Below are 23289 nucleotides of genomic sequence, written 5' to 3'. Positions count from 1 at the left end.
ATTTACTATAGTATTTACTATAAATTATGCACAATTACATGTAACCCTGAACCAAACCCAAGTCCTAACCCTACAAGTACATGTAGTTATTTTTTATTACTCAGTACTTAAATGTGTAGTTACACTGTAACACGGTCACTGTAAAGTAAAGTGTAACCATCTATTTTAATGGACACTTGTGTTACCATGTAGGATCATTTATGAACTTTAAACTTTTGGGGTCCCCTGATGTGATTTTGCCTTCGCTTCATAGGCAGCAACTAAAATGGTTTATTTTGGTCACGATTTAAAACTACTCACTAATTACCTGATAGTGTTTTAGTCACCATGTGGTTATCATTCTTAATTTCCGAGTGGTTTACTCAGTGTGAAAGTAAAATTACGGATGCAGACCAATACAGAGACCTTGGTCTATATGCATCTAGCTAGCTAGACCAAGATGACCATCAGTGGTCTTGTGGCCATGTAAATCTATCATTTTTGCTTTGCTACAGTAGAACAATAAACATTTAAGTGGTAGAATTTCATTGTAATATTGATGTCTCACCTAAATATGCAACACAATAAAAAAGTGTAGATGGTTCTTGTTCCCCACTGGATGTCACTGTTTCAACTTGTGTAGTGTGTTCTTTCAGTGTTTAATCATTATGTTGTTGTTTTTACTATTGTTAATGCAAAGGTAATATAGAATGCACATAAGCAAGATCAGATGAATTGTATTTACTTTATATGACATACAGTATACTGTAAATGAAACCTGTACACAGCCATAGCATGTTGAGGTTATTGGTGTGATGTGTTTTCCTGTTTCTCATCACTCACATTTCCTTGTATCTTCCACTTAAAGCTTTCTGGTTTGCTGACTTAACTTCCTGTCTAAGCAGATGCTGTGTGAGAGTGAGACAGAAGGTAAATGCCACAGATGCTGACATGTAGTAGATTTGGATTATTCCATGTCTGTATCAGGTTATAAATCTGCAAAATCCAATGCTGTTTTTTTCTCGTAATAATCATTATTAATTCCTGAGTTGAAACTAAACCACTATTTGATCATGACTGTGTCTACATTGTGTCTTAAATTGGTAAGTACCAGTTTTTAACAGCTTTGTTGAGATTACCATTGCTGAGCCATGCTACAATAATTTCTGTACTGAAAAGGCTATTTGTGACACATTTGTGGTAAAGGAATTATATCCATTGACCTCGAAGATTAACATAAGGCCTACATTTAAAACAACATTGATTCTAAAGAATGAGAAAGAGGGCATTATGAGAACTTAGATTTGAAAATTAAGATTTAAAAGATTTTAAGGAATCTTACTAGTTGGGCAGTTTTTTTAGGAATTTTTGCTGGCTAACTTGATCAAAAGTATTTTAGGCTTTAAATTGGTCTGAATCCCCTATTACTTTTCTCTAAAACATCCTCCCTGTTAAACACTATTCCTCATACAAGCTGAATTTTCAGGATTTTGCTGTGGCTATTTTAACTTTGCTATTGTTTGGTTGTTGGACAAAATAACATGAAATGTTGCAGAAGCTCTTGTTAAACTGGCACCCACATTTCTCCCACATGATAGTCACCAATTTCATCAATTTCTTGTAGCTATAACCACTGCTAAACACAACTTGTTTAAAACTTCTTTGGGGCATACAACCTATATGACATATAGTAACAAAAGATAACTGCAATGTTTTTTTTCACAGTATACAAATTATATTTATCCCTAAAACAATGGGTGTTTGTTATTTTGTCCAACCCTGTGTATTTGTATGATATCATTTTTGTACAGCCGAAAGTCTTTAAACTGCCAAATGTGATGAATTTAAACTATCCTTTGCAAATGCCACAGGTAATGTGTGCTAACATGTATAGGTCATTGATTGTATGTAGGCTTTTATTGCAAAATTCAGAGTTGGTTTTGTGGAATTTTTTCTTCATTGTTTTGGTTTACTGGATCTTGTAATTTCAGTAAAATAGTGTGTGGTCGAAGTAAGTTGATTTCACAAATCAGTTGTCAAAATGGAACTTTGGTGTCCCAAAATGTATTTTTTGTCAAGGAAGTTGTCAAGTGTTAGAAAAGCATACATTAAATAAAATGTGATCAGGATATGAAATATTTCATATAAAAAATTGCCGTTGTCAGCTTTTAAAAACACAATGTGAAAGCCACAGCTCGAAACTTGTTTTCTCTCAAAAATGTCTCTTATGTCTCTTTACATACTAAAGTCATGTTTTCATTGTTATTTCATGGCCACTTAACATGTTTTCATTGCAGATATTCATACTATCTGTAAACTCTCAATGCCAAAGTAACAACATGCTTGCCTGTCCAGCAGGTGAGTCTTCAAGAACTCATTAAAATAATAACAAAACCACAGGAAAACACTCATAAAGGATTTACCTCCACCTCCTTGACATATACATTTTCAAAGCATCTTTTACATTTTACAATCATATTTTTTATTTCAAAAAAGTGCTAAAGCTTTTATCTGCTTTTTTCTAACAGGATCTTACTTAAACGGAGATAAATGTAATTTGTGTAGGAATGGTACTTATACAAAGTTAAGAAATGCAGTGCCTTATTGTATGGATTGCATATCATGTGATATTGGTGGTAGGTTGAACAGTACAGAACACTAAGTTAATGCCTGAACATTTTTAGGTATTTTTCTATGGTCGCATATATTTGTATTCATATATTGTACAGGCAATTTATGTAGTTTTTGCATTTTAATATAAAATGATCAAAATGGACAAAACTATCTGAATGTAAAAAGTTTAAAAGAGTGTCCTGGTTTTACAGCTGATCAAATAGAAGTTCTACCCTGTACATCAACACAAAACAGAGAGTGCGGATGTAAACCTGGATATTATAAAATCAGTGAAACTTCATCTTCATTTTTTTGTAAATCTTGTGAAGAGTGTCGGAACTGCAAAGAATGTAAGTATCATTTAATATACACTTTACAATTTACTTTTACATTAAACTAAATACTGTATGTGATTTTCTTTTATATCCCTCAGGTATGAGCTGTGGAGATCAATGCAATCAACAAAACAGATTTACAACCACAACATCCATTTGTAAGGATGGCTATTTTCTGGTTGACGGACAGTGCCAGGAGTGTACAAAGTATGTTGTTTTACAATTCAAGCTACTTTTATCTGTACATTGTAGAAATCTTAATACTGTATACGTACGTACTGAATTCATTAGTAAATAATGGAATATGTCAAGAACAATGATCTTCAAAGTTTTTGTTTGATTATTCAAAGCTTACAGCATATAGGTTATTGGGTTGTGGCTTTCCTGTGCAAAGGTTAACGCAATAAGCATCCGAATTTCCTGTATTTCTGATAATTTCTGAACATCCACCCAAGATATAGCAACCGAATATGACAATATCCACCACACCTAATAACATTCATTCTGTTATGATATAACTTGCGAAAATTCTCAAAACATCAACACTATGTCATGCAGCATACGTCCTGCATTTTCACCGGCACATAAAACAGTGTATTGAGCTGAAACTACAATCAGTTGTCTTTGTTCATGTTTTATTCTTTGATGTTTCAGATCTGGCTGTAAGAGCGAGGCATGTAAATCATTTTGTATTAAACAAGGTAACACTTATAACATCCTAAAGAATCCACTCCACCCAAAAATGGAAATTTTGTCATGAATTACTCACCCTCAAGTCCAAACCTTGTGTTCTGTTGAACACAAAACATAGTTATTTGTAAGAATGTAAGCAACAGTTCTGGGGCACCATTGACCATAGTTGAAGAAATGATTGTATAAGAAGATATTTTGAGGAATGTTGGAAAGCAAACAGTACCATTTTCCCACCAGTTCCAGGCACCTACCATTTTAATGAGTCAATGGTTCCTCAGAACATTCTCCCAAATTTTGTTCTTTGTGCTCAACAGAACAAAGAAATTTATACATGTTTGGAACAACTTGAGGGTGAGTAATTCACGACAGAATTGTTATTTTTGGGTGGAGTATCCCTTTATTATTTGAATATGTAGCAAGCACATTTTATGTGTAGCAATTGGTGCAATGTTGTGTTTTTTTAGATGTGCCATCTCATCCTGACCCGCTCTTGCTGTTGTCTTTGATAATCGTGGTCATGTTGGGTGTCCTTCTGAGTCTTCTCCCCATATGGTTCTGCAAACGGAGAAGGTTTTGCTGGCAAGCGAAAAACTGGCTTGTTGGCATTCAGGTTCAACCAGGTATGAATACACTCACATGCAGTTTATTTAAATGAGTGAGGAGCTTTCTTTATTGGTTATTTTGTGTTTTGTGATTTCCTATTCTAATATGACAAATATTGTATGGGCGCATATTTGTAATGTAGTGAATGTTATCTTTCTTTGTTTTATCAGATCAACCTAATGACTTGTTCGATGTTCCTTCAACAATGGTTTGTATTTTCAGTAATAATGTTTTTCTTTGTTGTAGAATGAAAGGAGGTTTATGTTTTCGGACTTTTTTGATAAATAAAGCGTTGTTTGATGATATTCACTTGTTTGTACTTAAAGGTGAAAGATAACTCAGCCTTCAAACCTTCCTCTGGAGATCCAGCGACCAGCCATCCACACAGCCTCTTTAATGGAGATCTGCAGAGCATCATGACCCCCTTGATTGCAAAAGGAGACCCAAAATGTAATAAAAAATTTATATAAGCAAAACATAACATTACACTGTAATTGCCAATTTGTTCACAATTAATAGTAAAGACAAGTCTTTCTTGTCAACTCTAACTCTTTATCCATTTGTCAATCATGTAGGCGGGTTAAAGTTTTCGTGCAAAGGACTTCTGAGAATTGTCTGATCAGATAGGGCAGTGTGTTCTAATAAGTCTCACGTGTTCGGTAGTGTCCCAGAATAGGCTACAGCATCACGTTTACAGGATGACATTAAAGCTTGAAGATTAAATAACACTGATCATTTTCAAAGTATGGGAAAAAACTATGTGGGTTTATCGCATAAGGTTACATGAAATATCTTTGAAAGGTTCTTATTTATTATGACTAGGCACCAAAAAAAGAGTCCAACAGTTCTGTTTTTCATGTTTTTGATCATGAGTGAGACATGTTTCGATCAGATATGAGCAGAGTAGTTTAAATAATATTCTGAATTTCTTTCATTTTTACATTTGGTCTTTTTAATCAATTTTGTGCTTTTGCCATTTTAATTGTTTAATTAGTTAGTTTTAATATTACTAAATTGTTTTTAATTTATTTTATATCATTTCTAATGCGTTTTATTGTAAATCATATCCAGTCATTTTAGTGCCTAGACTTAAACTTATTTAGCCCTGACACTGTTGACATAACACGTTTTCTAACCTTTCACACACCATTTTAGTTATACCATATCTTTATCTAAAGACCAAATCTATATGTTTTTTTCCAGTGATGCAGATACTGCAGAAGGAGTTGTGGCCAGCACCAGTGCTTTACACTATCGTAAGAGAGATCCCCGTGCAACGTTGGAAGGAGTTTTTGCGACTGCTTTCTGTGTCCGATGACCAGATAGAACGAGTTGAACTGGAGGCAGGCCCGTCCTATTTAGAAAAGCAGTACATGATGCTTCGTCTGTGGAGCCAGAGCGGCGGCGCAAAGCAAGAGAACATTTATTCAACGTTACACTACATGAACCTGTCAGGCTGTGCTCAGAAACTGCAAGAAAAGTTGGAGCAACTACAGCTTTCAAAGTTTGAAATTTTGAGCTTATCTCCTCATGTTTGAGAGCTACATTTGATTCGTTTTTTTTCACATAGATGTTAGCACATACTGTAGATGTTGTGCTATTGACAGGTCACTCATACGTTATTTGACGCTATTCTAATGTGATGTTTCATCAGTTCTTTGTATTAAGTGATAATAATCGTTGTGTCAGGTAATATCACAGAACTGTAATGGTAACTGAATGGTTCAAAGTTTGAGACGATAAGCAAAAACATTGTAAGAAATAAATGTCTGTATTTTTATACTACTATAGACTAATGGTTTTCAGGATAACACAGGTGCTTAACGGTTATCATTCACATTGAACGTATCTATGAATATCTTATGTAAGTATTGCATACTCACCACCGGGATGGATTACTGACAGGGCCAATGGGGCCAGTACCCAGGGGCCCTTGACTACCATGAGCCCGAGGGGGCCCTGGGCTTCAAGGTTGCACCATCCAGTTTGGTACAGAGCACCCAACAACAATGAAAACAAATGTTTATCTTTGTTTAATATATGGGTCCCATAGCCTATACAAGGCCTCTGTGGATACCCCGTAAAAAATGAAATGATCAACAAATCATGGCAACATGTTTTTATGTTACTTTACTTATTAAATTAAATGTGACTTATTAAAAATGAACTTAATGATTAAATTACAGCACATTTAAATAGCATTTTCGGAATCTTTTGCTTGATGATTTGATGTTTACAGACATGTGTCACAGGGGCATTTTATGGTGAAAAATATTTTTTTATTTATGTGATGCATTAAATACGTGTATGTTTGACAGTTAATTAAAGACGTGTTTCACACGCCTTAATTTGGTCCATTCTTGATTTTTCGCTGTATAGCTAATATTAGACTTTTATAAACCCTGTACAGATTATTTTTATCGTAGCGCAGGCATTTGACACAGAGCGAGTACGGTTTTAATATTCATTATCATCTTAACTTTCACTTTCTATAACTGTGAATGCGCAGCTAAGGGAAAGAATGGAAAAATCGTGGGGGGGCAAAATTGTGGGGGGGGGCACTTGGGGGTAACTTGCCCCGGGGCCTTTGAACTCATAATCCGTCCCCGCCACCACGTAAATAAATCTAAGACTCTTGATGAATCTGTGGAATAAGTATGGCTCAGATCTTGACAGTAAAGAGATTACACGTAGTTCTGTGGAAAGTGTGACAGGAAAAGTGTTTGGCAGTGCTGTACACACAAAGAAAAGTACTGACATTAAGTTTGCTGAATGTCAGCATTCAATTACTGAGGCCTCTGAACTATACAGGAGGAAATTCCCCACCTTTTGAGGTTCATTTAACTTCTGTTTAAACCACAATGTACATCAAAAGCATTTTGACTTAGGTCAAAGGACTTTTGTTTGTTTTAGTTTTTTTAAGTTTCGTTCTTTCTACTGTATATTTCCATGTGTACAACATACAATAATGGTAAAAAGCATCTATGATTTTAGCCAGCTAACTGGAAACGAATTTTCTGTTGGAAATGTAAAGAGTCCGTTTGTTTTTTCAAACAAGAAAAGGGAAGCGTTATTTTTTCGTGTCCATAGCAACCAGTGAACACATGCTGGCTGCAGCGCGGGCTTCCTGTAGTCAAGGCTTTTGGAATTTGGATGTGACAAAGTACCAAACAGGTGACTAAATAAGAATAGCGAAGTTCTCCATAAAGTTTTGTCATGTAGATTGCTACGATAGGCTACTGTAATTGTCTCGAGTTAGGTTACTATTATTTTTATATGGGAGTGAACTAGCATTTATAGAAAACGTTGAATTCCGTCATTGAGGCGTTGTTTATATGCTACAAACGCGGTAAAAATATCCCAACTTTAAGAGTTTAACTTAACATTTTCTCGATGTTAACGTGTTTTCTGTTGTGTCTTATCGTCGTTCACTCATGGGGTCTGCGTATAGAGTTTCAGTAAGCTCGTATTCGTCACCTGGTCAGAGTGAGGCCTTTCTTTAACCAAACAGTCGCATTTTTACCGATGTTTAAAATAATGCCACACTATTATTCGACGAGGACAGCATATTTCTGACGTCACAGAAAATGTTTTACGAATTTAAGTCAAGAGCGTGGACTGTTCTCCCTCACAGACCCCATTGGTGAGTAAAATATTGAATTATGACCAAATCTGTACCAGTTTATAAATGTATATAAATTAAAGTGTTGAATTGTGTGTATCTCAGTTTATATAATATTATTTTAATGATATTTGGCATTCATTTAAACATTTAACTGTCTAATCTTAATTATGTACTTTTACTTAAAGTTGTTCGACGACCTTTGTGGAGGAAATTTTATCCGAATGTGAATAGCATCACAGAGAAAAGAGATGAATGGCATCCATCAAGAAGCTGCTAAACTGTGCCGAGAGGGCGACAAAATATTGTTTTCTGGTGATCCTGGAAAAGCTGCAGCTCTGTACACCCATGCTTTCCGAAACCATGCCGGATCGGCTGTGGCACACATGCGTGGTCTCGACCCATGCCGTTTGGAGGAGGTGATCTCGATGTTGGAAGCCTGGCTTGATGTAGTTTCCCCTAACTCAATTGAGGGCCTTAGCAAAGGTCTTGTGGCTGTATTTCTGTCCACATTATGCCCCAATAATATTTCTGCTTCTGTTTTTAAAATGGAGTCTGTCCTGCAGGGAGCAGGTCATGGCTCGGATGAGATCTTTGCTCGGTGCTCCACTCTTTTAGAGGGAAAACAAATGGCCAGACCAGGAGGCCAAACACGGTTAGTTCTGGAGCTCACAAGAGCACTGGCCTGCTTGCTTTCAGATCTGCAAAATCCCGAAGGTCCTCAGCTCTATCTGCAGGCCTTTCATGGAAATAAATCAGAAACCATTAGACTTGTTAAAGAAAGGCAAAAGCAGCATGTGCCTGTAATAATTAAAGCTTTTTACCAGCAAATGTCGCAGAAATATTGTATTTTCAGTGATAAGCACCAATTGTTAAGTTCACTAGAAAGTGAACATATTGATCCCTATGAAGCGGTTGAGTTTTTGCTTGCCGTTTCACCAGATGACATCCAAATAAGAGAGCTTCAAGCAGCAGTTTTGTTTTCATCAGAAAGGTTTGCGGAAAGCGTGGATGCTTTGACCCTGGCTCTTCAACTGGATGAACCTCAAACCAAGACGAACACATGTAATGGCTATCTGGAGCATCCGATGTCACCAGAGAAAAGAGCTTGTTTAATGGTGGGCCGAGCAGCCGCCCATTTCTCAGCAGGCGGGCGAGCAGATGAAGTCTGCAAAGACCTCAGTGATGCTTTTGGACTTCACCCAGCTACCGCGAGACAGCAGTTCCAAAGCCTTTTCTCTGACAGTGACATAGGGTTGGCAGCTTGCATCCGACTACGTCAACAGGCAGAGAAAGGTGTGTCAGAATTCAGAGAAGCTGTTCTTACAAGGCCCGACCTGCGCTTGACCAAAGGAGTGGAGTTGTTGGATCCCGTCATTGCACAGTTGCGAACACTCTGTCACTTAGAGTCGGCTGGAGGAGGTAGGGAACTGCGCGTACGTTTGGCAGATTGTCTCCTTATGCGTGGGGAACATAGAGAAGCCCTTTCCATAAGCAGCCAGCTAGCTGCCGCAGCCCCGACCCAGCAAAGCTACCAGAACACGGTGCAAGTCCTCCGAGGGTTTTCCCATCTCTTCACCGATGACCAAAAAAGCGCTCTGGAGGATTTCCAGGCCGTAATTGAGCACAATGCTCCTCATCCCCCCAGCTGCGTGCGTGCACTATGTGGTAGGGGTATCCTCCGTATGATGGGCGGCTCACATTACCTGACTGCTCTGGATTATATCACAGCGAGCCGGTTACAGCTGCAGGACACGGCTTTAACCGTGAGGTGCCTGGTACCGTGGAATTACCGTGGTTTGCTGTGCACCGTGTTGCTGGAACAGGGGCGAGCTATGCTTGAGGGAACCGGCGAGCAGGAAGCTGACACAGATCCCAGAACACAACAGGAACAGGAACACGAGCACAACAACAACAATCGAAGGTACAGTACATGAGGTTCTCAACGTCTCGCTATCTCTGTTGTCTTATCTCTTATTTGGTTTCCTGTGCATGCTTCAGGATTGCAGTTGGTGTGCACGCTCTCGCGCTTCTTCTAACTGAGCTGCAACCTGGTGCAGATGGACCTCAGATTCTCACAGCAGATGCTTTGTACCAGCTGGGTCGGGTTGAGGAGGCTTACCGGCTTCTTCTCAACATTGAGCGCACAGCTCCGCGGCCTCCTGTTCTCGCCCGCCTCGCAATACTGCAGCTGCATCGCGGCTTCCTTTACGATGCCTATCAGGTTGCATATTGTTTTTCTTAAGCAGCGACACAAATTCAAACTAATAAAATGCTCCATGACAACAATGTATCGGTTTGTCCTCTTTATAATGACCTGTCTCTCGTCCTACAGCTTTTGAAAAAACTTATTCATTCTGGAGACACTAGCTGTCTGCGCCCACTTCTTTCTGTAACATCTACGCAAGACCGAGCCCTTTTGGAAAATCATTGTCACACTGCCTCAAAACGTATTCTGTGTGGCCAACAAGCAGAAACTGCCATAAGGGAAGCTGTGGCCTATTTGTCCATCGCCATTATGGCCTCAGGTATATGTCAGAAATATGTTATTTATAATGATATGATTTTACAGGAAAAAATATAGTTAGATAATTAGATTATTTGAATCTGTGTAGCACTTCATGTATTCCAGCACAGAAAAAAAGTGCAGTTTTGTGCTTACAGGAATTCACACTACTGATTTTATCTAAATGACAGTTTTTTTCTGTGAAAACATAGTTTCCTCTTCAGCTGTAATATTTGTCTTTTTTATTATGAATTTTCGTCTCCTGGAATTGATTCTCAGGACTATTTTTAAACTCATCAGTACATAGACTTAGATTTGAACTGAATTAAACATACAACCGTGGAAATAATTAAGAGACCATTCCAAATTTTCATTAAATCAGCATTTCTAGATGGATTGTGACCATTCCAGTTCAGTGTCTGTTGAATTTCAACCAAATCAACCTCGGGAGTGACATAAAGGCATCTAACAGCAATGTGAAAGACTGACAGCATGACAAGACGCAAGACAACTGTGATAAAAAATTAAAATAATAAGTTAAAAAAGTTATCACATAAAATTGCTCAGTGAATATGTAATATTTGATAATATTTGAGTTCTGAAAAAATACAGAGCATCTTTTCTGTTATTTTGACTTGTTTCTTCAGTTTTCATTTTCTGCAAATAAATGTAAATGAAACAATATTTTTATTTTAAATTTGGGAGAAATAGTGTTAGAAGTTCACAGAATGAAACAAAAATGATCATTTTACTTAAACATTTACCCATAAAAAGTAAATTCAGAAACACTGAAAATAATTTTGAAATGGTCTTTTAATTTATTCCATGGCTGTATAATGTTAGTTAGCATAAATAAATAAAAAACTTTCCCTGGGGAGGAGGTTCTCCCCTGTTTTATTTTGGTGTCAGTTTCCCAAAGCCCTGTTTTTTTTCTTACTGTGAATCACTTCATGCAAGTCTCATGAATCAGTGAACAGAAATAATACACTAAACAAAGAAAATATAACTTGTTTTAAAGCTGCGTGTCAATTGAATATACAGTCTATTCCTTAGGTGGGGGAGCAGTAGATTCACTGCTGGAGAGAGCAAGATGTTATGCTTTATTGGGCCAATGGAAGACGGCAATCTTTGACTACACTACCATCCTAAAGGAGCACCCAGATCGTGTGCAGGCTTTGTGTGGCAGAGGATTCACTTATCTTATGCTAAACCAGCAAAAGGTATTGTAAAACTTATAGGAGGTTTCTTGTATCTCATCTGGCAGTCCCTGCCAATGCCAAGCTTATGGGTTTGATCCCAGGGCATGCGCAGACTAATAAAGTGCACAGCTTGAATGCATTTTCATGTGATAAACTCATGGTCAACTCTCATTGTAATTGTCTAGGAATGCACTCAAGACATACTGGTTGCCCTACAGTCTGATGCGGAAGAGGTCACTCGGAGCATGCTGTCCCTTAAAGACAAAGCCCGAAAACTCATTAGGGAATGGTTGGGCCAGCACTGTCGCAGCATCCTCGCAGAGAGCCTATTGGCCAACCCTGTACCCTGCAGGGAGGAGCATCTTCGTGAGGCCTTTTTGATTGGTGGAGCACTAATGAACACTGACTGCAGGGAACCCAGGTGGCACCTCCTGTACATAGACACACTACTTGCCCAAGGTGAGTGGTACAGAAGATATAAATGTCACTCGTATAGAAAACAAGTAACTTGATATAAAATGTATTGTCCTTTACAAAGGGGAGGTGAATGCTGCAGGTGCACATCTAAAGCAAGTGTTTGGTCAGGAGCCTAGGGATGCCACAGCTAAAGCCAGGTGGGGTGTGGTAAAGGCCTGGCACCAGAACTACACACTGGCAGCCAACTATCTGAGTGAGGTTGCTGAGAAAGAACCAGCAACACTGGACTTTCTGATCGGTCTTATGCAGATGTCTCAAAGGAAACGAGTGGCACAGGTAATCACAAGTGCAAACAAACAAATATTACACATACATTTATTTGATGATTTGGATACGGACCATTTGAATGCCAAGTATTGTTATTTGCGGCCTTCCAGGTAGCATCTCAGCAGGCCAGCAGTGTTTCTCAAAGCGGCCAGTGGGAACACGCTTTAGCCCTGCTGACGCTGGCAGGACGAGCAGTCAATGATAAGAAGCTTCGCTACCTCAGGCAGCGTGCAGCCTGTCTGGCCCACCTGGGCCTTCATGAAAGGGCTGTGTCCGACCTGAACAAGGTCATTGAAGGTCACAGCTATGACAACGGCGAGGAACACCTGATCCGGACAGAGGACCTGTGCCGCAGAGGCCGCAGTCTCCTGCTGTGTTCACGCGAAGAGTCCGGCTTACAAGACTTTTCTCAAGCCCTGGATCTGCACGAGCAACAGGCTCTGCTGTGTGTGGAGGCTGGCCCCGGAAGACAACGGCTTGCTGAACTGTTTCTGCGCTTTGCCCTGCAGCACTTTGGAGAGCAACAGCTTGACAAGGCTTGGCTTCTGACAGAGAATGGACTTAAAGTAGAGAGCGATCATGCAGAACTGCGTAGGCTGAAGGCTAGAATCAAACGAGAGGTCTCAGGTCCATGTACAGTCCACTAGAGATTACACATACTGAGATGATTCATTATGACAGCTAACGGAAAGTCCCTTGATGATGATAATTACAGCTTTGGGTTATAGTCAAAAAATTTATGATGATTGAATCGGCCTTTGTCAGACACGTGGGTTTATTGTGTGTGACATCACCGAGGCGCCATTTTGGAGGTATCGCTGCATTGAGCAGTGAACCGAGAGTATACGGAGTGGTACAGTAAAGACCAATTAAATCATCATACTGGAGAAACAGAAGCAAAGCAAGTATACATACGATACCAAAATAATCTCATCAAAGATGTCAGGAACCGTAATTTATATAATTAACAACACAGATCCATATACCTGGCCGCAAATAGTCGAGTGCCCCTGTATTGGTGCCTCCAACCTCATTTTTGGATATTACTATTTTCTTTACGATATAAAAACGAACATTTACAGACAAATACAGTACATTGTAGACAAACACAGTACAGTACATATAATTGATTTGCACACAATTGTAAGCAATATACGTTATGTGAGTCTCTAACGTTACCAATAAACCTTAACCTGTTTCTTTAACTTTTTTTAATTTTCTGTCATTCATTTGGCTGTCAAGTAATACTGATAACAATCAAAAACACATTTATGAAAATTTCATTGTACATACTTTTTTTATTAAAGTAACATTGGGTTAAAAATCAGTTTTAAAATGCATTACAGAATGTGTTATTACATGCTGTCTGTAATCTTTCTTCCAAGTGGGGAATCTTTCCTAGTAGTTTCTACTGTGTGTCTTAGTATTACAACATATTACACAAGAAGAGCGTACAATTTTATCTAAAAAATGAAGTGAAATTGAATGAAGAAGATAGAACATCTCAGCGTTGATGCCTGACAAATGGCGGCGATACCCATAATGCACTTCGATTCTCGCGAGTGTGACGTCACCTGACAAAGACAGAATGTTGACCCATTTCTCTCTGCTTTAAGTCTCCACAACTGGAAACTGCTTAGGGTTCTTCCTGAGAAATGCGGATGTCACGCATGCATATAGCCCATTGGTGCAAAATCAGAGTTGGAAACACCTTGAAAAAAAAACATCTTGTTTTTTCCCAGAATGTTTTATTTATGCAAATTGTATAATATCAAAGGTACACATTTCTAGTAATTGTGCAGTTAATTTTCCTATTGTAATTTCAGAAAGTTTTGGAAAATTCTTCCTCTCCCCAAATTTTGTCACTACCGAAACACAATAAATTATGTTTTATAAACAAAGTTCGGGAGGAACATGTCAGATAATCAACCTAATTACATGGGAGGAGCACACCCAGTAACCAAGGGGTATAAATCCACATCACTATACCTATGTTCTTCGACAGCTTTCTAGCATCACTCCACCACTCCCTTCGCCGCACATCTTACTTCTTACCGGGGCCGAATTCTGGACTCGGGCCGAGTCCTAGACTTTGGGCCGAGTTCTGGACTCGGGGCCGAATCCCGGGCTCAGAGCACTCCCCTCGGACAGCACGGCAAATACGCATAACCCTTCCTATTCATTATATGTAAGTGTGAACTCTTGAATATATAATTGAATAAGAAGGATTACATTTACATATTAAGATTTTGTTTAAATATACTTTTTAAATATATTTTTGCTAATTAATTTTTTTTCCACATGTAAATCAATAACAGTTACAATTTAAACAATATTTCAAGTGTAATTCATGAGATTTGTTGTATTTTGAATCCAATCTCTCTTTGTAAAAGGCATAAAATTGATCATACCGATTTCTAAGTTAAGGATTCATTCGTTTATATATACATTGAACCAAACACTATCATTACATCTTGGTTGATCATTTAATATACTTTATTTTTGACAAAACATCCCATGTTTTAGTCGTGACACACACATTTTCAGTAGTGATGGTAATGTTTTGGTTGTGATCACAATATTTAATTTCGAAAATCAGACATTTTATGTTAATACAAATATAACTATCTATGTTGGATATACCCAGCCAGCACATACTGTATAGCAGACACACATCTGACAGTAAATATCTAATAGAAAATCTACAGCTCACATATTATATCACTATTTAAACATACTAAATTACTAATGATTTGCATAACTGTACAGAGTTTTGTTTATGTCCCCAAATAAAGGATTAAGTTGACCTTTTTCTCACTACATACAATTTTGTCACTACCGAAACAATAATACCCAGTGATACGTTTCGGTCGTGACTGTTTTGGTAGTGACCATTTCAGCACGTGGTTTGCAAGCACAGTTCTGAACAGATGTACACACATGAAAACTAAATTGTATGGAATAACGCCCAAAAAAGTTTGCTTAATTGCAGAAAAAAGATGTTTGGTAGTGACGTTCCTTAAAGTTACACACAGATTTTGAGACTTTTGAACACATTTGCTTCAAAATGATGAGACCGATCAACTCACCATGTAGCTATTAGAGAGGGACATGGTAATGATTCTTGATCAAAAATGTATGGGTGTGGCTAAAATCAGTCTCAGCCAATGAACTAAAACATACACTGTTTCGATAGTGACATGAAGATCTGGGACACATTTTTTACATAAAGTTTAATCATTTAAAAATAAAATATTTTTTTAAGAAACAACAATGGAAAAAATATGTTTATTAAAAATAACTTGAAATTTAGGGGTTTGGGTTCGGGACACCCATCTCCCAATTGAAAGTACCCAATAAATGATGATTTTTATATACAGTATTTTTAGCTTACTGATAGGCCTATTATAAATATTATTGTGGGTTTCGAAAGATGATAGAAGGATCTTAGTAAACAACTTTTGAATACTTTGAAATGCTTTTAAATGTGTTTTTTTGATGTGGGAGTTTGCACGAATTCTGTAGAATGGCTCATACACTCTCTGTTCTGAAAAAAACGTATAATGAAAAAGCTCTGTGTCTGGTACGTCATGCATTTTGCCAGCGAAACGGATTTTTATGTTATTTTAAGTGTAGGTGCAGAATGTGCGTCTGAGCTGACTGGAGGCCAAGGGATCTTTACGTTCCAGCTTTGCAACTGCGTCATCTGAACGTCATCGCACAAACGTAAACAAGGAAGTAACTGATGCACTGTGAGCTGAGCGCTCCCGTCTATACCGTCTTTTGTACTCTTCATATACATAAATATAGCAACGTATTAAATTTCTGTAATAACGCGTTCACTGGATCATTAACGTTACCAGGTGAATGATCAACAAGATTGGTGTAATTGCTGTTGCTAAAGCTTCGGCCCTTTACTTTTGTAGACACTATCACAAAGACAAGTTGACCATAGTTCCGTTTGTTCATATTCCTGCTATTCTTTAGGCTGATTTTTTTCTAAGATTTGTTTTAAACGTTTTATCATAAATATCATGTCGCTAGAGCTGCTTTCACGTTTCACTTAATGATGATTACTCTGGTAACTAGTGTTCACGCCATCATGACATGATTCACACTGACCTTTATATTCCTGTGAAGTTAATGGAAAGCCCAAACCTATAAAGCTAAGTCCCAATCTGAAACATGGTAAACATTCACATGCTCTGATTCATACAGTTATAGTTGTGTGTTGTAAATCTGCAGCATTCTGCAGAGATGTCATCACCTGTGAATGTCATAGTGGTTGGAGTTGGCAACAGAGGAGAAAACTATTCAGACTATGCTGTGATTTATCCTGATCGCATGCGGGTATGACTTCTACGGTTTTCATCTCTTATCAGGGGAAAGTTTTAGGCTTTAATGTCAAATTTTAAGTGTCATTCCATCATCACCAGAATAAAATCGTTTTATTTGGATTTTTTTATAGGTAGTAGGAATTGCCGACCCAAGGGATTTTGCTAGAAAGAAAATCCAGGAGCGTCACAAAGTTGCCAGTGAAAACACGTTTGATGGTATGTCCAATCCTTGCTGCCCAGATTTGTGTTTTTACATAAAAGTGTTGCATCTGTTTCTTTTTAAAGTGCTTGTTTGGTTTTTACAGATTGGCGTTGTATAGTGGAGAGAGAAAAGTTTGCAGATGCTGTTTTGATCTGCACTCCTGATCGCCTTCACAAGGTATGTGTGTCGGGAGCAAAACTGAGAACAGTTTAAGACGTTGAACTCATTGACGCGTGTTGGGTCAGTGTTCACATGATTAGAGTCAGGCAGAACAACATCGTAAACAAAGCTCTTTCCTTAACTTGGTAATGAAATATCTTGCACGACAAGTTGTCTGTTTTGGACTCACTGTCCAACTATGTTATTGTTCTTCAGGATCCTGCTGTTGCTTTAGCTAAGCAAGGCTATCATATACTGCTGGAGAAACCAATGGCTGTAAGTTTCCATATGCATCCGTGTTACCATGAAGTGACACAGCACTATGAACACATTATAAACATTTGTTTATAACGTGTGTACTATTATACTGTGGTTTCTTAGGTTACTGAGGACGACTGCTCGGAGATCGTAGAGACTTGCATTCGAAGTAAAGTCATGCTGACAGTGTGCCATGTCCTCAGATACGACCCTGTGATTCACAAAATTAAAGTAAAACATTTTCCTCAAAATTTTAATGAATGACCATCATTTTTCTCAGAAAAAGATGTAGTCATACTAATATTTTCCCCCATGTATTCAGGTGTTGATTGACAGAGGTGTGGTTGGAGATGTCATCCACATTCAGCATTTGGAACCAGTAGGATGTACTTAACTACACATGTGGTGTGAGTGTGTGTGCTTCTTGCAGTGTTGTTTTATGTTAAGTCTGCTTTCTCTAACAGGTGGGGTTTTATCATTTTGCTCACTCATTTGTCAGAGGGAACTGGAGAAATGAGGCTGAAAGCTCTTTTGCTCTGTTAGCCAAATCCTGCCATGATTTGGACCTCATTCATCATTGGGCTGGTGGACGAAGGTGCGCTTAACATGACGTGTGCATGTTTAGTGACGCTGAGCTGAAGAAAGAGTGTGGTTTTGTGCTGTGCTGATCTTACCTAACCTATTTAGATAATGTTTTGATGCTTTTTGTATGATGGATTGTCATTTTCTCACGATATCCGGACTGGAATAGTTTTGAGTTTTAGCGTTGGCTTATTCTGCTTTTTAAGATCTGTTTCTTCCTCCACAAATGATCATCATGAATCTTTAGAATTGTTTTAATGTTGAAATGTATTTTGTACAGGTGTATCAAAGTTTCGTCTTTTGGATCCCTTAGCCACTTCAGAAAAGAGAAAAAGGTTGGTCTTTATGTCAAGAAGTATTAAATATAAAATTCTGCTTGTAATGTGAGCTTTTTGTTAACATTTATTCTGCTGTTTTAGCCAGCAGGGGCAGGGAATCGATGTTTAGACTGCCCTGTAGAGGGTGATTGTGCATACTCTGCAAAGAAAATCTATTTGGATCGAGTGAAAAAAGTAAAAATATATATTTTATTACAGTTATTATGCATAAGTTCATCGTTGTATATGTGACCCTGTCTGTGAAAACCCAACTAAAGTAACAGCAAGTTTGATTTCAACCATTAATTTCACTACGATTTTAATATTTGACATTACTTACATTATGTTATAAACCAAACAAACTGGGTTTTTTTACTGGCAGGGTCACATATGATATATAAAGAAAACAAGGATTTATTGGTTTTGTAGAGAAGTTCATTAAGTGTTATTTTAATCATAAATTAGGGGCATAATGGATGGCCAGTGTCGGTGATCTGTTCCAACTCAGTTCCTGATATTGAATCTGTCACTGAAGCCCTCAGAACTGGACCTTATGGGCGCTGTGTCTATGAATGTGATAATGATGTCTGCTCAAATCAGGTTGGAATATCATCCCTCTTTCTCCGCTTATTTTCAGATAATGAATAAAATGTTTCCTTTGGTTTTTACCTATAAATGTAGATGTGTGTGTGTCATAAACAAAGAATATAAGGTGCAAAGTAAATGTTAATGGCCACCTTTATTCCAGGTGGTAAACATGGAATTTGAAGGAGGCCTGACTGCTGCTTTAACTATGGTAGCATTTACAGAAGAAATTTGTACTCGCAGAACCAGCATTTATGGTAGTAAGGTGAGTATCATGTTTAAAAATGTCAGCACTTCATCGTGAGTATAATCATGCTTAACATCTGTGGTATTTTTTGATCCTCACACAAGGGGGAACTGACATATGATGGACATGAGATCAAAGTGTTTGACTTCCTCACGTCTAAGACCACAAAGCAAACAGCGGATATGAACGTTCCAGGCAACTTTAGCAAAGGGGGTCACGGGTCTGCAGATTATCACCTGATCGATTCCTTTATTGCAGCTGTGATGGTAAGATTTACCCACATTTATTTTACCCTTTCAAGTCAGTGTCCTGTTTAATTTCATAATTCAGTTCAGTTGTCATTTAACTGTTTTAACTGTCATAGTTAAAAATACTTTATTCTCAGCATCAGAATACAGTATATATGGCAATGAGATTAATCTTTATGTTAAGATATAAATGAAGAGTTTGGTTCCAAAATGAGATGACTATTTAAAAAAAAAATCATAAATCATGTTTTTTATTGTGCATTCCAATTAATATCAATCAAACTGCAGTTGGTTTGTTTTGATTTAAGCCATAATGACAAAAAAATACAGCTAACTAACACAATAAAAACATGATAACATAATTTAAAAAATGATTTTTGAAAAAAAAAGAAAAACGGAGTCTCATTTTGGAACCAAACTCTTCAAATACACATGAATTTATAAAATATGTAGTTTCTACCTTATTGCATAAATTTCAAAGTCATTTCATTTGCCATTTAATTTTCTGTATTTCAGAATTTGTGTCATTTGTTCACTCCTAATGTTTAAATATAATGTAATGTAATATTATGTAATGTACATATAATGTTTACTTTATCAATATAGAATAAAGACCCGGCTCTGATTCGATCCGGTCCTGAGGAGACATTAGCAAGTCATAAACTTGTGTTTGCGGCTGAACGTGCTCGATTGGAGAACAGAGTAGTGTTCTGTGATGAGCAGAAGAGCTGATAATTGGATAAGATCTTTATACTTCACTCCATAATCACATTCACTTTGTTGCTAACATTATTTTGTTAACATACTGTACGTGACTTGTATTCTCTTGTCAGTTTTTCAGTGATGGACCAACTGTAAAAATGGACCAACTGTAAACAAAATAAATTACGTTTTTAATAACATTTCCTGTTTCGTGTAACCTGAAGATATTTGAATGCATCGATGTAGTAAATTATTAATATTTGAACCATTAACATCATGATGTGGCCTATAAAGGCAATATCAAAACTTGTTTCATATTTCAGTTACAAGGCTAGTAATCATGAGAGCACTGAATAAAATGAAGGATGTGGTATTAAATAGTTACAATAAATTTAATCATCACATTTTAATCGTTTTTAGATGCTGTTCAAATGTTGATGTAAAGATGTACTTTACAGAATAATAGAAAAGTAAAATACATTTTGATGAACAAAAATTATCTCAATGTTTCTCTTCATTTGCATAGAAAATTAAAATGTCTAAATAAGAGGACTAAAAGGGAGAAAATTAAACTCCCTTTGTCCTGCCAGTTATGAAATCCATTGTAATTGTAATTTTGTTAATGTCCTGTAGATGGCAGAAGTCTGTTAGCTTGTAGACCATTGAAAGCTCTTCAAACAATTTCCGCAGATATGAGTGATGAAAAATCTCTAAGGTATGGAAGAAGTCAACAGAAAAGGGATTTTTGGCAGGACTGTAAGTTTAGTGTCACAGTCATGATGTCATATTGAAGTCACAACATTGCAGTCTGTCCACACAGTTCCCTACTGTCTGTTTACAGCCTCTGTGGGCTGGTTATCTCAGTGGAACAGATTACAAAAATATTACACATTACACACATCAGACATCCATGGGTAAAAAATTCCACTTACTATACAAAAAAAGTGTATAACTATAGTTTTTGTTTGGCATCATATAATAAGGTCTGAAGTAGCCTATGTCTGTAAAAAACATGCACACCGATTTTTTTAAACAAAGTTTCACAATATGTGTTTTGTTTGGAGCTTGTTGTACTTCTTTTTGATGGCTTTTCTTCTGTTACAGTCCTTTTAGATTTCTTGAGAGCCAAGACACCTCTGCAAGCATTTTGATCAATTAATTGACTCACGTGTCAAATTAACGCTGTCTTCTTGCTGTAACGTTTATAATACAGGATTTGCCACATTGCGTCACTCTGTTCACTGGCCACTTTACAACTTGCATAGTTTCGTTATGACTGTGAAGGTGGGTACACACATGAACTCACTGAATGAGTAATGAATCAGATGACGGCTTAGCTCCCACCTTTATCATGAGCATTACAAAGATGGATTTGATTATTTGTATAATTGCCAAAGAGCCCACAGAAACCAATCTGAGTGGCCAAGACCAAATGATTTCCAAAATCAGGATGTATCATCGTGAGCTCAGCTATGAGAACATTGTGGTTCACCAAACACAGCTGTTGACTCATACAAAAAATAATTTTTGGAAATGCAGATTTTTGAAATCAGATTCTTGATGAGTTGGTTATACATGCATGCATAGTTTTGTTTAGTGATGGCACAAAAATGTATTGAGTTATGTGACATTGCATGATCAAAGCAAGTTTTGTTGCAGGTCGTTTTAGTATCTTGCCGTTTATTATTGCAGTTTTACAGATATTTAAAAAATTCAAAAGGTTTGTGAAACTATGCTCAATCTATTTTTTATGTGGGTCGAGATGATGGAATCAGCAAAAATCAGGGCCAGGAATTTGATTTACTGTTAAACATGACTCTGATTTGGTGAGTCACAGGATGTAGCTTATGAGGTGAGTGGAGGCAGTCGCCTCCCCAGATCCCAAAACAAGTTCCTGGCTGGGACCTCAGAGGAAACTTGTAGGACTAAACAGACAGACTACTTCCGTATTTACAGTCGGATACAGTCAGTTCCACACATGACTATTCACTCCCTTACTTCTTATCTCTTCTAGCCTTCAATAGCATAAGCATACTTCGAAAATAAATGTGATCAAAATTATTCTGATATTTTTTGTCATCTTAAAATCATATAGAGGAAATGCTTACGTAACATCAATGTTGTTGCTCTACATCTGTGATAAAGTGAGTGAAAATTATCATCATTTCACCTTGCTACAAAAATGTTAGAAAATTCTTTCAGATCATTTATTTTTAGTGTCCTTTGTGATTTCTCATTTTGCATGCTGAGAAGCTTTAATGCTTTCCTGCTATAGCTTTGAAACTATAAAGGATACAAATACAAAGGATGGTCATTTAATGCCCCCTAAAGCATCACAATACTCGCGATTAAAAATCTTATTATTGTAAGTAAAACTTACAAAATATGTTTTATAATGTTTAAAAAATGTGTGCTTTTCGGCAAACACAACACATGCAAGTAAATTAATTCCTTTAAATGATCCCAGTTTTTCTTTTACTTTCTTATTCCTCTATATCTGCCTCTTTTGTATTCCTCTCTGGAGCTCTGAGTCTCTGGAGCTCAGCCTAAAGAAAAAAGGCACTTTTTGAGAAGATTAATGTGCTGGCCTTTTCTTCACAATGCACTGCGGAAGGCACCCCTCTGGGTGAGTAAACCTCATGCCCCCTCTGTTGCCTGGATCCATGGGTAATTGAGTGACCCGTCCTTCTATTGCCGTATCCCAGGCAAACAGCAGTAATTACCTCTTTCTTCTCAATGTTTCAGCCTAAATGCTCTTTCATAGTTTCTGTTACCACGAAATCATTTGTTTTTTGTCCTCAAATCATTTGCTCCTTCCTAGCACACTTATTAAATTAAATGACTCTCTTTGTCTCAGTTCCCTCAGCATCCTGGGAAAGTGTGCGTGACTTGAGAATGGATGGCCTTGTATTCGTGTGACTGGAGCTCAGTGTTTGTGTGTGGGTATGTGTGTGGGTGTGTGTGTGTGTGTGTCCCAAACTCCTTTGGAGTGTTGCTTTTATATGGCCATTGTGATTTTATAGCGTAAAATATTTGAATGAAAAGAGGAAACCAATAAGTGCCTTTTTGTTATCTATATAACAGCTGCTTGGTATAAAAATAAACATCTATACTTCCATTTGCTCTTTGGTCCTGCTTGTCATGATTGATATTGTAGCATTTACTGTCACTGCAGCTGCTTCCCTACTCAAGGTCACATCTGAGTGATTCAGAGACGTCGGATATTAATCCTCCCCTAATAAAACTGCTTATTCATGAAAGCAACTCCTTATCAACCTACATGCAACCCACAATGTTATTAAAAACTGTTCATGTCGTGTCATTGGACAGATTTATATATCTTTTAGTATTTTTCGTT

General features: G+C 37.4%; 3 protein-coding genes across 9 annotated transcripts; all 3 read left to right on the top strand.

The window, feature by feature from the left end:
• Positions 1 to 122: 122 nt before the first annotated feature.
• On the top strand, positions 123 to 6589 carry si:ch211-112c15.8 (tumor necrosis factor receptor superfamily member 1A). 2 transcript variants are annotated; one of them, XM_057363234.1, is made up of 10 exons: positions 123 to 1082; positions 2277 to 2337; positions 2508 to 2615; positions 2805 to 2942; positions 3026 to 3134; positions 3582 to 3628; positions 4085 to 4240; positions 4394 to 4431; positions 4550 to 4673; positions 5427 to 6589. In XM_057363234.1, the coding sequence occupies exons 1-10, from the start codon at positions 1053 to 1055 to the stop codon at positions 5759 to 5761; spliced, it is 1146 nt and encodes a 381-aa protein (XP_057219217.1). In that variant the 5' UTR covers positions 123 to 1052; the 3' UTR covers positions 5762 to 6589. The 2 variants fall into 2 exon arrangements, with proteins under 2 accessions (XP_057219217.1, XP_057219218.1); XM_057363235.1 differs by having other exon boundaries at positions 667 to 909.
• A 164-nt stretch (positions 6590 to 6753) lies between these two features.
• ttc34 (tetratricopeptide repeat domain 34) lies at positions 6754 to 13504 on the top strand. 3 transcript variants are annotated; one of them, XM_057363231.1, is made up of 8 exons: positions 8428 to 8500; positions 8788 to 9769; positions 9847 to 10069; positions 10181 to 10373; positions 11393 to 11571; positions 11736 to 12009; positions 12089 to 12303; positions 12405 to 13504. In XM_057363231.1, the coding sequence occupies exons 2-8, from the start codon at positions 8934 to 8936 to the stop codon at positions 12939 to 12941; spliced, it is 2457 nt and encodes an 818-aa protein (XP_057219214.1). In that variant the 5' UTR covers positions 8428 to 8500; positions 8788 to 8933; the 3' UTR covers positions 12942 to 13504. The 3 variants fall into 3 exon arrangements, with proteins under 3 accessions (XP_057219212.1, XP_057219213.1, XP_057219214.1); XM_057363229.1 differs by having other exon boundaries at positions 6754 to 9769; XM_057363230.1 differs by having other exon boundaries at positions 6755 to 9769; positions 11405 to 11571.
• A 2515-nt stretch (positions 13505 to 16019) lies between these two features.
• On the top strand, positions 16020 to 20417 carry zgc:154075 (uncharacterized protein LOC556929 homolog). Of its 4 annotated transcripts, none has more exons than XM_057319312.1 (14): positions 16020 to 16157; positions 16540 to 16644; positions 16763 to 16847; positions 16937 to 17010; positions 17209 to 17268; positions 17374 to 17481; positions 17573 to 17629; positions 17715 to 17845; positions 18113 to 18167; positions 18252 to 18344; positions 18615 to 18749; positions 18898 to 18999; positions 19086 to 19247; positions 19836 to 20417. In XM_057319312.1, the coding sequence occupies exons 2-14, from the start codon at positions 16552 to 16554 to the stop codon at positions 19959 to 19961; spliced, it is 1281 nt and encodes a 426-aa protein (XP_057175295.1). In that variant the 5' UTR covers positions 16020 to 16157; positions 16540 to 16551; the 3' UTR covers positions 19962 to 20417. The 4 variants fall into 4 exon arrangements, with proteins under 4 accessions (XP_057175295.1, XP_057175296.1, XP_057175294.1 ...); XM_057319313.1 differs by having other exon boundaries at positions 16519 to 16644; XM_057319311.1 differs by having other exon boundaries at positions 16384 to 16644.
• The last annotated feature ends 2872 nt before the right edge of the window (positions 20418 to 23289 follow it).

This window comes from Triplophysa rosa, linkage group LG21, assembly GCF_024868665.1.
Source record: "Triplophysa rosa linkage group LG21, Trosa_1v2, whole genome shotgun sequence".
NCBI lineage: Eukaryota > Metazoa > Chordata > Actinopteri > Cypriniformes > Nemacheilidae > Triplophysa > Triplophysa rosa.
This window is presented reverse-complemented; position numbering and strand designations above follow the sequence as displayed.

Coding starts and splice junctions, on each gene's coding strand:
- si:ch211-112c15.8 (XM_057363234.1), top strand. CDS start 1,053: ATGACTGTGTCTACATTGTGTCTTAAATTG. Junction 3,135..3,581: donor CAGTGCCAGGAGTGTACAAA/GTATGTTGTTTT, acceptor TTGATGTTTCAG/ATCTGGCTGTAAGAGCGAGG. Junction 4,674..5,426: donor TGCAAAAGGAGACCCAAAAT/GTAATAAAAAAT, acceptor GTTTTTTTCCAG/TGATGCAGATACTGCAGAAG.
- zgc:154075 (XM_057319312.1), top strand. CDS start 16,552: ATGTCATCACCTGTGAATGTCATAGTGGTTGGAGTTGGCAACAGAGGA. Junction 17,846..18,112: donor CATTGGGCTGGTGGACGAAG/GTGCGCTTAACA, acceptor TATTTTGTACAG/GTGTATCAAAGTTTCGTCTT. Junction 19,248..19,835: donor CCTTTATTGCAGCTGTGATG/GTAAGATTTACC, acceptor TTATCAATATAG/AATAAAGACCCGGCTCTGAT.
- ttc34 (XM_057363229.1), top strand. CDS start 8,097: ATGAATGGCATCCATCAAGAAGCTGCTAAACTGTGCCGAGAGGGCGAC. Junction 10,070..10,180: donor TCCTTTACGATGCCTATCAG/GTTGCATATTGT, acceptor CTCGTCCTACAG/CTTTTGAAAAAACTTATTCA. Junction 11,572..11,735: donor TTATGCTAAACCAGCAAAAG/GTATTGTAAAAC, acceptor GTAATTGTCTAG/GAATGCACTCAAGACATACT.